Source organism: Euprymna scolopes, chromosome 8, assembly GCF_053919585.1.
Source record: "Euprymna scolopes isolate OS-2025 chromosome 8, ASM5391958v1, whole genome shotgun sequence".
Taxonomy (NCBI): Eukaryota; Metazoa; Mollusca; class Cephalopoda; order Sepiida; family Sepiolidae; genus Euprymna; species Euprymna scolopes.
The window spans coordinates 51,667,333-51,680,553 of record NC_136489.1 but is presented as its reverse complement, the minus strand read 5'-3'; the positions used below and the strand labels follow the sequence as shown (position 1 = coordinate 51,680,553).

General features: G+C 32.6%; 1 protein-coding gene across 13 annotated transcripts in view; it reads right to left on the bottom strand.

Moving 5' to 3' along the window:
- LOC145283561 (FHF complex subunit HOOK interacting protein 2A-like) overlaps nt 1-13,221 on the bottom strand; it is a 143,717-nt gene that overhangs the window by 54,370 nt on the left and 76,126 nt on the right. For all 13 annotated transcript variants that reach the window (XM_080132459.1, XM_080132453.1, XM_080132448.1 and 10 more), the window contains exons 4-8: nt 10,278-10,382; nt 7,441-7,563; nt 5,765-5,893; nt 4,284-4,477; nt 2,738-2,929 (exon numbers count right to left, since the gene is read on the bottom strand). In XM_080132459.1, coding sequence (XP_079988585.1) covers nt 2,738-2,929; nt 4,284-4,477; nt 5,765-5,893; nt 7,441-7,563; nt 10,278-10,382 — 743 coding nt within the window. The remainder of the gene's footprint in view (nt 1-2,737; nt 2,930-4,283; nt 4,478-5,764; nt 5,894-7,440; nt 7,564-10,277; nt 10,383-13,221) is intronic.

The window sequence follows — 13,221 nt, the reverse complement described above, 5'->3', positions numbered from 1 at the left end:
ATCAATTGAGAACCACATCACTATCTAAAAACATGAGATATTAACTGATATATACTCGAGAGTCAAAATAATGAAAAGAATATTCTCTTGTCATAGTTATGACCATTTTTGTGCACCGCACGTTTGAATATTTTCCCTCTTTAAAACCATGTGTTTTGTCACATTTTTTTTACACTACTTTTTCAGTAAAACTGCTATATGTTTGATAAAACAAAAGATTAAGCAATGTAATTTGCCATATAAGTATTTTTGTGCAAGGATCAGAATATATTACTGAAAATTTACAGAAATTAATGGTTTCCAAATAATCTGCCATAAATCTTGCAATTCCTTAAAAATGCTATGTATCTATTAAAAGAAAAGTTAGAGAACTCAAAGCTGAATTGTAATGCATGTAAAAAAACTGAAATCAAAATCTAGGACTGTTTAAAAATAAATATATTGCAATATTTTTTTGGTATTATTGTAGATAATTACCTTCCATTTACCCAACCCCCCACACACACCTGAACATTTCTCCAAAATATGTGATTCTACCTTTATAGACAATTACATGTGAACACCTTGAAAAACTTTAATGAAAGATAACCAAAATTTGTTTAAGAATATAATGTAAAATGATTCCTATTTTGAGTCATTCCAGCGTTTTAGGGCAATTAACCATTTTTTTCTTTGGGAGATAAATCCTGTTTTTTTTTTTTTTCTACAGATAATTATGTGTGGTTTTAAGAGGGTGTTTGTGTAATCATGGGAGGGTGGGGAGATTACCACTCTCACTGAGTTAATGATACGGCCCAGGGAAATTATGTGTGAACAACCTGAAGACTTGATAGAAAAAAAAAAAAAGCAATTTTAGAATTTAGAGTGGGGGTAAGTTTCACATAACTTTAATGCAAAATAATTCGCCATTTCAAGATCATTCTAGTATTTTAGGACAGTTAACCAATTTATTTTTTATGGAAAAATAATGTGCCCTTTTCTTTAAGGAGGGATTTGTTTTTCTTTTGTTTGTTTTTTTAGACGCTTTCAAATCTAATCATGGCAAGCTCCTCACCAAACAAAATTCCTTGGTAAGCTACATTACCAAGGAATTTTGTTTGGAGAGGAGCTTGCCACTCGGATTTATTGTTATTGTAAGGGCTAAAGAAGGTTTTAGGTTTCTTTTTTGTTTTGTTTTTTTGTTAAGAGGGCATTTGACACCCATATTTACAGTTAGTGATTCATAATTATTGGCTTATGAAAATGTTATGGATTAGATTTTGAACATCAAATTACTTTTAAATATGTAAACTTACATAAATGAAAGGTGTGAAACTTTACAAGAATTACGACAAACAGATAAAAATAAATTTTATTTAAAACAAGTGACGTCACTCTAACAGGAAATGTAATGTTTGGAAAAATATCAAGTACTTTTGCCCAACTATTTAAATACCAAAAAAGGAACTTTTGCTAAAGCTGACAAATTGTTAACAAATTTTGAATGCATTTGATTTTTATTTTCAATTACATTTCATATCCTTTTTCTATCGAGTGACACATTATTTCGTTTATAAACTTTCCAGTTTAAGACGTTTTTATTTTTTAACTTCAGTAGATTGGTTGGTTGGTAGTTTTTGTTTTACGGCATATCAACCCTTTTCGGGTTATTTAATGCCGAATCCAAAGATTTTGAAGAAAAATATTTTTAATAAAATATATTTGTTGTTTTCACGTCGATTTCTATTTAACCCATAGTTGGGACCCTAACAGGTACTACCACTCCGGGTTAGAGTGGACCTGGGAGCAATGGTAATTAAAGGGTGGCTCCACACTCTCCAAAGCCCACAAGCTGGGTCTCACCACTGGATATAGTTTAAGGTCATATCCAAGACCCCCATTGAGGGACTTTTACCCTCTGCAGTGGGGCAGTTGGCGTATTCTAATGCCCCACCGGCAGGGCCCACTTCAGTAGAAACTGAGCACCTCCTACAAATATTTAAATATCGATTTTGCATTTTTTTTTTTGATAATCAGATAGATTAGTTCTCATTTGATAATAATTCACTGAAAACATTGTAAAAAGGCGAAAATAAAAAAATATAGAGGGGCAAGAGGTGGGGGTACCACTCGTACACATGAACATCAAAAAGTCATATTTCACAATTTCAATTGTTCAAAGCAAAACACGATTTAATTCATCATTAAAAACTAATGCACGAGTTATACATTTAGAAAGCTTATTTTCTTGCATTTCCAAACAAAACATCTGTACTCTGAGGACTTAAAGTGCTTTGGTTTTTAAAATATGATGATTGAAGTGGTTTAATTTTAACTCTTTCTTATTTATATGTCAATAGCTCAAATGGTAGGGAACGTGGCTGGAGCGCTAAATATTTTGGTTTCGAATCTTAACTGATGGCACCCAAATCATTTTTTTAATCTTTTAAAATGCATATTTATATTAGGTACAATATTAAATAGTTTCTTCTATAATAATACGAAATCTGTATGAATTACAATATATTTAAATATTTTTTATGATTAGGCAATGCCAAGTGCCGTTCGCTAGTGATTTATAAAAATATGAGTCTAAAATTGCCATCAGTTTATTCAGCATAGATACACAATATGCAATAACGTTTTACATTTTCACTCAAACCACATTGCAGTGCATTAACAGATATTGCTATGAAAATTTTCTCACCAACAATCAATAGTATGAGTCACAACAGTAGAGAACCAAAATGTAACTTACGTTTGCATGATGCCTGGCTCGATAATTGCTCTTAGAAAATTGGTGGAGATGTGCTTGGCAAGTGCCCGTCCGACCATTGGGTTTGCAATGGTTATCAGCTGGTCACAATAGTCAAGCCAAGACAGGAAACACACAACATTGCGTTTACCAGCAAAAGTTTGCTTATCATCAGGTTCAGAAATAACATCCAACCTGTGGAAGGAAAGAAAAAGAAAACTGAGTGACAGGCATTAAAAATGTGACATCGTTCAATGTTATAAATACATTTCTAAACACTGTAATTTCTTTAAAAAAAAAAAAAAATGTTTTAAACATATTTCAATAATGGCATACATAGAAAGAGCTTGATGAGCTAAGAAAGAGACTTTTCAATTTTAAAATCTGTTTAAAATTAAGGAAGTTATGACCATTTAAAAAAATTAAAAAATAAGATATTTATAGAAATCACTCAAAACAAGGGATGAAGCCACTTGATATAAAATGCTAACACAAACAAAAGATGATTACTACAAAGAATGAATTTAAGCTAAGGGAACATGTTTAGATTTTGACAGAGGTATTCGTTTCATTTCACGTCTCTGAATGGTTGATGATGAGGTTCCAAACCAATGATGCAAATTTTAAGTGCGGTCACAAATAATTAGTTTGTGAGCAATAGATTATATTTAATACATGGACAGGAATCAGACAGGTATGACCATTGAGTCAGAATGGACCTATGGAGTGATAGAAATTAAAAGTCAACACCACAAGTTGATAAATGTTAAAAGTTATTTCAAACTGAAGCATAATCGACCAACTGACAAACAAATAAAGCTCCTCAGATGCGAGTGTGGATCAAATAAAGCAAGAATGCATGTTAACATATTTACAGATTTTACAAATTTTGAAAAAGCTATTCATTGTTATATGTTAGGCCCCTGCGAGCTGGACTTCCAGTGTTTCTATGAAACTGCAAGTATTGATGGATGATCAAACTAATGTACAATGTTATTGAAATATAAAATATTTCATAAGCTAAGAATGTTAGAAAATAAATATTTGAAACAATAGCAGATTTGGAATTTACTGCTGCTCAACTCCCTACTTAAAGTGTACCTGTAGGCATGGTTCTTAACCCATAGTAGTCCCTTATGTTTCAGTGGTAAAAAAGGACTGAGAAAGATGAATTTTGGTTTGTTGATCTTCAGTCTTTAACAGCAACTCTCCCATTCGACAAATCAAACAGTTAATAGAAATGAGAAAAAGATTTAAAAAAAAACCCACCTTGATCAAGAATCTTCCCATTTACTTATAATCTCCTCATGAGGTCAAAGTTAACCACAAAGTTGATTTTTAACATGCGGGGGTGGGGTGGGGGGACAACTCCTCAAAAAAGATTTCTCCGGATTAAAAAAAAAAAGATTTCCTGTCTAAGATTTTCCTTTGATTGAGAATGGAACAAATATTACACCCTGATCTGAGCAATAAAATTAGAAGGGTATTAAAGGCTGTTTAGTGCCATGCCCAGGATGAAAACAAATTTTTAAAAAATCATGGTACAAACCCCCATTTTGCATAAACAGCATCAAGTTCATCTGGGTCGATGGTGGTGGGCAAACGCTGATACAGCTTAATAAGTCTGTTGGTCATGTCAGAGCAGAAGCGTGTATTCTCAATAAGGCAAGTAGCAGCAGATTTTTCTGGAAGACTGGCACACAACATCAGACCTTCACAAGCTTTAACAGCAACTCTCCCATCCTACAAATTAAACAGTTAACAAATGAGAAAAAGAAAAAAAAAATTCTATAAATTTTTAATCAGCAACAAAACAGCATCTGCAGAGAAGTTGAAAATATTTATTGCCAGTTGAAGCAGCCACCTATGTTGAGTTATCTCTGTATAATGAAAACTATCAGATTAGATTGTGTGTGTGTGTGTGTGTGTGTGTGTGTGTGTTCGCGTATGGTTTTTGCTTCTATGTAACTGGTATAAATTCATATCTAATTGTTTTTGTTATTTATTATAATACAAAGGGCGTTTGTTGGTATGTATGTACGCTAGTCTATAATATAAAGGGCAAACATTTGTATGTCTTGCTAAAACTTAAAAAATACTCAATAAACCCCTATAAAGTTTGCATTTTATTTTTCAAATTGATATAACCCTAAAAAAATAATAACTAAAATTTATAAAAAAAAGATTCATTCTTTCATGGTCAAATGGCTATTCATACCATTTAATGTTATCACATAAAGAAAAGTGACTGATTTTTTTTTTTTTTTTTTTTTTGCAAAGAATTATTTCCCTTATGATGACTCAGAGAGAGAGAGAGAGAGAGAGAGAGAGAGAGAGAGAGAGAGAGAGAGAGAGAGAGAGAGAGTGTGTGTGTGTGTGTGTGTGTGTGTGTGTGTGTGCATGCGCACAGAGAGAGGAATGGGTTGGGCAAACAGGAAAGGAGAGAGGGAGAAGGGAAAAGAAATTCCGTTAGATGTTTGTTCCAGGAAATACTAGGTAACCCTGCAAGTTCAACAAAAAAATAATCACCAAGTTGTTTACCATATAGTATAAAATAGGAATTTTACATTTAATTATATAAATATATATATGTATATACATTTTACATTTAATTATATAAATATATATATGTATATACATTTTACATTTAATTATATAAATATATATGTATATAATTTTACATGTAATTATATAAATATATATATATATATATAATTTTACATGTAATTATATAAATATATATATATGTATATACATTTTACATTTAATTATATAAATAAATATAATTAAGTGAATTTCCGTTTTAACTTTTAAGTGTTTTTACAGGAATTTTTAGATTGTTGACATGTAATCACACACCCACACAAATATAAAAAAAAATCTTATTTTTACTTTTCCCTTGACAGTGTTAGAACAAAGAGTAAAATCTTGCAAAAATCTATTTTCTTAATAGAAACATGCAAATAAACAAATCCATTTGTTTATGAGAATCGATGAACTCAAAGTGAAGTAATAAACTGAAAATCTTACCTCACTGGAACACATAGCAAGTAAAGAATTCACAATAGAAAATTCCAAGGAGCGTTTTGGACTTTTGGGGCTCATCTGGGACAAAGGTGAAAGTTGTGGATATTTTGGACTCTCTACACTCTTTGGAACCTTAAAGAAACAAAAATAATCAATATTTACAGATTTGTTAATTTCAATAATTATAAATGTTATATTGTGAAGTTGTCAACACTAATACCTTTTGTCGAAGTGATGACAGCTGATTGTTAATTTAGTGGTCCAAACATTATGTTGAAACACTTTGCCATGAGAAATAACACCCTACCTAAAAGGTCATTCTTCAAACACCTCAACTTAACATTCACAGGCAACATGAATTGGAACAAATACACTGAGGACACTGCCAAAGCAGCTGCAAAGAAAGTGGACTCTCTCTACCATGCAAAAAAAAATTAATCACATGCTAGTATATGTTGGATGGCTTTAAAAAATTGACTTCCAAACAAATCTATCTTTGACCAGGTCTTTTTTTATTCCTTCTCTCCAATTCATCCTCATTATTTATTCTCTTATTACTTATTCCCAGATTTTATTTGGCCTTCCTCTACAAACTAACCCTATTACATCAACGGTTGTACATGTACTAACCCAAAACCTCTTATTCATTCTTTCATCATCATAATTCGTTTGGCATCATACTTTAAAAATGTCTTAACCTTACTGATAACGTCATTTATAGGATTCACACAGAATCATTTGGCAAGGAAAGTTTTTTTTTAAACGTAATGATATACAAAAGATTTGGTGCAAGTGGGATTTTTTTCCCCTCAAGGAACATAGTGCCAACATTAAAAACATGTGTAACAGAGTGCATATGAGTGCATGTGAAAATATTAGCGGCGGCCGAGGGATGGATGGCAAGCGATTGTATTAGCAGCAGGAGCAGCGTTAGAACACGCATGCAAATTTGCAAGTGTGCTCAGGTTTGCATCTGAAGAAAAGAAAAGGACACTACGTTGGTTGGGGAGAAAAAAGTTGATCCCGAAGAAGACGGATGTGTAAAGTGAAGGCGAGAATGGACTAGCTGTGGCGAGCGTGCAATCGGAAGAAAGAGAAATGCAACCCCAGGTTAAATGGACATGTGTCAGTGAGAGACTTAAATTGGTGTCGAGACAGGGAAAAAGAAAAATGGTAAGAAACAACTTATGGTATAAAAGAAAGAAACAGAGTTGGATTTATTTATTTGCTTTATTTGTTTGTCCATTTGCGATTACACATGGAGGTTTGATGATGTTTTAGTTCAGAGATGACTAGATAATTGCAATATTTTGAATAATGAAATTTGAAAACTATGTCAAAATTATAAATGAAAATCAACAACTATCAGTGCAAAATTGTTATGTTGTCATTTACTTTCCAGCAAGATAATTCCAAACATAAATAATCTAAATCATTAAATTACTTCAGAAAAAGATCACAATCATGTCTTGGCCTTCAATAAGTTGTCGCTTAAATCCAATTGAAAATCTAGATTAAAGAATTCAGAGTTCAAATAAATTACCAAAAAACCTCCAAGAATTAGAATATGTAATAATTCCGTTTTTTGTACTCAACATAGAAAGTCTGGCAACTAAGAAATAGTTTAAAATATTCAATATGTATGCATGTATGTCAGAAAATGATAAAAGTCAACTCACCTCAAGAAAGAAATTAACCAAGTAAGGATCGGATTTGATTTTCGCACACAAAGTACACAGGAACTGGATTTCCTCATTCTCACAAGGACCAGACTTAACTTCCCCACATATTCGTACAAGACGCTGTGGAAAAAATATTTTCATAAAATACAATAAGCATATTAAAAGTGGATTCTTCCTTTTTACAATTAAAGTGGGCATAGTTAATATTAGAAAATAATTTGGATTATTCGCACAACATTTTGGTCAATGTAACCTCCGACCTTCTTCAGGCATATTTTGTCCAACTCCGGAATCTGCACAGAATTTCAAATGAAATCTTTTATTTAATTCATAAAGTAGCATGCTCTCAACTGTCAGCCATGAAGTTTCAATTTGTAGTTATATTCTTAAGACTTTTACCTTATAAAGAGTTCTGTTCAAAATATTGTGCAGATTCCCGAGTTCTGATACAAAACCTATGTAAGAACACTCCCAGACACATCAAGTATACACGTATGAAATAAAAAAAAATAAAAAAATCGGCCTAGCTGTTTTGGATTCCATAAAGAATGAACTCACACATGCACACAAAGTTCCTTTTATATGATAGTAGATTACATTGATCAACAACAAATTTGTTGTCTGCATTTTCTTAGCTGATTTGTGATGAATCTGATGCGCTGAATCAAAAAAAAATCACATTGGTTTTGCTCAATCAATCTTTTAAGTTATAGCCACATGTCATTTTTTTACGTCAACAAAAACCGTCTTCTCGTGACGACGACCGGTTCTACGCATGCGTCAGATGACGTCATGACCTGATTTAGTTTAAATAGTTGAAGAACTGACTAAATTTCATGTATGTCGCATTAGCTCAGTTGGTTAGCGCGTTGGGTCATTATCTAAACGTTTTGCGTTCAAATCGTGGTGTGAGATGTCTTTTTTTTTCTTTTTTTCGATTTTTTAAATTTAAATCTTGAACCAGTGTTATTTAAGCCATTTTTCACGTAACGTTTGTTTTTCTGGGGTTTTTTTTTTACTTCGCTTATTCTTAGGTTTTCATTAACACCCCCACCCGACCACCCACACACCAAAACACTCGGGTACCCACCGATTTTTTAAATTTTAATATCGAAACAGGCTTATTTAAGCCATTTTTCACATGTTTTTTTTTAACATTCGTTTTTCTGTTTTCTTTTTTGTTTTTTTGATTTTTACATTTAACATCATTCGTTTGCCTTACGTTAGTTTTTTTCTCTCGATGTTTTGATTACCCCCCTCCCCGCTTCGTTTTTATGCTTTCTTTTTTTTACTTCGCTTATTCTTAGGTTTTCATTAACACCCCCACCCCCTCCAAACACTCGGGCAACGCCGGGTACACCCCCCACTTTATTTTTCAGATAAGTTTTAACTTTCGTTTTTCTGTTTTCTTTTTCAGATTTTTACATTTAACATCGTTCGTTTGCCTTACGTTAGTTTTTTTTTTTTTTTTTTTTTACTTCGCTTTAATTTACCCGACTTTTACAAGCTATTTTCGAGATAATTTTTGATCACCGTGTAGCGGGGGAAACAGAAACTGGCTTTCAGCGCGAAACTAGGTCAAACATCATGCAACTTGACATTGTCGCACCTGCTAATTTCGGTTCATAAACGTCAACTTGACACTTAGCTTTTCATCTGTTCCCGTGGTCGAGATGGTTAGGTCGCAGGTTTTTTTTTCCATTTCCTTTCCACCTCCGCGTCGGGGTTCAAGCCAACTCTTCTATTAAAACTTTTTTTTTCTTTTACACCTCCAAACACCCAGCGAACGTTTTTTTTTTTTTTTTTTTAACAGGGTTGTTTTAATCCAAGCCCTCCACCCCACCAACATACATCTCCAAACACCCGGACAACACCGGGTACCCCCGCTAGTCTATAAATATAAAAGCGAAAATGTGTGTATGTATGCGTGTTTGTATGTCTCGCAAAATCTTTACACACGGGTCACGGATTTTCGCCAGATCAGTATCATTTTAAACTTCCAACCTTCGCCCGACAAATATCGAAAAATTGGCCAAAAACGTTAATTCCTTCACCCTGAAATCAATAGTTTTTTACAGGGTGGGGGGTAGCAAAAACCGTCCTCTCATGACGAATTCACTTCTACGCAAGCGTCATACGACGTCATAACCTGATTTACTTTAAATATTTGAAAAAGCGACACAATTTTGGCGACATCGTCTTAGCTCAGTTGCTTAGAGCGCGGCCTCATTATCTAAAGGTTTTGGGTTCAAATCGTGGTGGGAGATGTCTTTTTTTTTCTTTTTTTTTCGATTTTTAAAATTTTTCACGGTTTTTTTTTTGGGGGGGGGGGGTATTTTTCACGTTCGTTTTTCTGGGTTTTTTTTACTTCGCTTATTCTTAGGTTTTCATTAACACTCCCCACCACCGCCCGACCACACACACCCAAAAACACCCGGGCAACGCCGGGTACCCCCCGCTAGTTCAATTAAAAAACAATAACAATTGTTAATTAATGTCTTTTTACGAAACCAATATGCAAATAAGTTAACCTTATTACTGATATTGCACGTACATAAGCAGAACATATAAACGATGGTACATCTTTTGTGTAACTTTGAATTAACTTAAAGTTGGATATTTTGACTTTAATGCAAAACAATTTAGTCCAAATTTGCATTTACTTATTTAAATTCCAACTAAAATATTCATCTTAATGTTTTTATTTTTAAAATAAAATCATTTTTAAACATTTTTCAAGAATAAATATTTCACTTAATAAAAACAAGTTATTTTTTTTTAAGGCAGAGAGAGAGATTAATACACTGTAGGGAAGGAGGGTAGTACAAACTTACCTGAACAGCCCTGTGTACGTTGATATGTGGGAGCAAAGGTTGTTTGATACGAGTCAAAAGACGTGTGAAAAAGCAGAGGACAACTTGTTTCATGCCAGGTGGACTCTACAAGAAACAAAAAATAAAAAAGAACTATTTCATTGTATTCGCTTTAAGGTCTGTTTTATATGTTGGTACACATTAGACACATTTAAGAAACTGATTTCCAAACTAACTTATCTCTGACCAGGTTATTATTTATCCCTCAAGTGCATTTTTATCACTTCCTCCCATATTTTTCTAGACCTTCTCTTGTGAACTGAACTTGTTAGTTTAACTGTTCTATATTTGCAACAAAACCACAACTCCAACATTGTTTGCATAGTCTTCTTCATCTTCTCTTCTGGTCATGTTGTCGTCTTTCACATTAGTGATTGCTGAGGGAGAGCACACAGGTTTACAAGTATAAAAAATAAAATAAAATACAAAAACACAACCTCCAGTACATTTTGAAAATATTAGTTGCACTCTGAGTGAGTGTGACACCATCGACCCCTATACGCTAAGGTCCACAGCTACATAATCACCAACCAAGATCATGTTAGTCAGCTCATGTTGATCTGCTCCAAGCCATAATTTGCATTCAACTTTATCTGTCTCTAACTATAGCAAAACTCATTACCACTCCTATAACTTTAAATATATCCACCTTTTCATCCGCTCTTTTGTCTGCCACACTTTCATTAACAATCCTATCCAGTTACCTTTGGGTGTCATGGTTAACAACTTCCTTCACATGGTTCTGCTGATAAACCTATTTCCTAGTTTTCATTATACTTTTTCCTCTTTACTTTTTTTTTTCCAACACTTGGGGTGGGGGAAAACATCAACAATATCACACATCTACTAACCCAAGAACTCTCATCCATTTTTTTTATATGACCATACCATCTTTACGCTGTCTAGATTTAATCTCCATCCAAGGTCATCAGGTAATAAATCTGATCTTTTTTGATCAGCCCCACTATTAAATGACTAATGCAAAATCATAGGGATTACAATCATGTGCAAGGATGATTTGAAACTATTTCTGAAGAGCTATTTTAAGGGGGAGATAAGTAGTGATGAATTCAAGTTTTTCTAATGCCCCTCCTCCTCATCTTAAGAATGGCTTTCTAAAATCTTGCATAAGTTATCAATCTAAACCTTCAAACTATAAACAAAATGGCGCTGAGAGATCGTTGATCATCATTTAACTTTAAAATTTGATTTGAGACCTTACACTGAAGTAAAATGAAAAATATTGGTTAGGAAGAGTTTCAACAACTTGGCCCATTCCATATTGAATTTAGTAGTAAGTACTCAACTGTTTGACTATGTTAGTATACTTATCACATAAATCCAATCATAGACACATCTGTTTCTCCAAACCGCCATTTTTATTTTCCCAGCCAATAATCAATAACAACAAGGGAGATCACTCTAAAAACTTATCACAAGGAATAGAACTCGTACATCTCTAAGCAAGGTTGGTTGGTTGCTTTTGTTTTATGGCATATCAACCTTTTTCAGGTTATTTAATGCCGAATCTAGTTATTTTGAGGAACGATTTTTAATGGAGTATATTTGTTTTTTTTTTTTAAGTCAGATTCTATTTAACCCATAGTTGAGACCCTAACAGGTACTACCACTCTGGGTCAGAGTGGACCTGGGAGTAATGGCAATTAAAGGGTGACTCCACACTCCCCAAGGCCCGCAAGGTGGGGCCTCACCATCGGATATAGTTTTAGGTCACTCTAAGCAAGGAGATAACTGAACACTAGGGACTGCCAAACAATTGAAGAATGGACCACATGTTTCCGTGACGTCAGATTTGTGTTAACTATACGAACTATGGAAAAGCAGAAACAACTTAATGATTTTTTAAAACCTTTGTTTCTGCAATTAATCTTTGTTATAATTTTTTTAGGTTTTAAGATTTACACAGTTTAACGATTAATAATATTATACATATTTGTATATTAAATATGGTTTTACTGAATGTTCATTTGGTTACCTACGGGGTTCCATATTCTGTTCGGTAAAAAGAGACATAAAATATGAGGGGTGGCCTACACAATGCATAATATTTGTACAATAATATTTTCAAATTGGTTTTAATCTGACGATAAAATAGCTGACAAGAGTCATGTTTATATAAAAACTTAATATTTAAAAAAAATTTAAACACAATTAAAAATCTATGTTGTAACGGAACATTTTGAAATAATGGAATTTTAATTGTTTTAATCTTTTAAAAATTAATTAATGTTTACAAAGTTTTTTTCTTGGCAATTCAATTGATTATAGTATATATTAATTCGAAAAAACGCAATTAAAAAAAAAACAATATTAAGTTTATATCATTTTTTTAATTGCAACTTCAAGGTAAATTTTTGTTCAATATGTGTATTTAAATTTAAAAAAATAAATATTTTTTACTTATTTGAACTCTTATGTTTCATAATATATAGAAATTTCGATAGATTTAAATATATTTTTTTTGAATTTCGAAAAAAATAAATATGGGGGGGGGACACGCACTAAAAAAATATTTCCCCTCCTATATTTTACGAAAACTGCATTTTATATGTAATTTCATTCTAAAATGGATAAGTATCGAAAATTTCATGAAAATCTGACCATTAGTTGATTTTTGCTAGATTTATTAAATACGGGTATGTTTTCACGTTCGGAATGTCTACTACATAGGAACGTTATTTTAAAGTGCCAATTATGTGAACACGATTTTCGTCTTGCAATTTCATTATTTTCGTTTTTGATGAAAAATTTTTTAAAAATTATTACTGGTTTATTTTGCCCATCTTTTAAATGGTACAAAAGTTATACTGATAATATTAATTTATAATAAAGTTACATCGTGTTACATATAGGGTGGGGTAATTCTGTGGTGACTTTTGGCAGT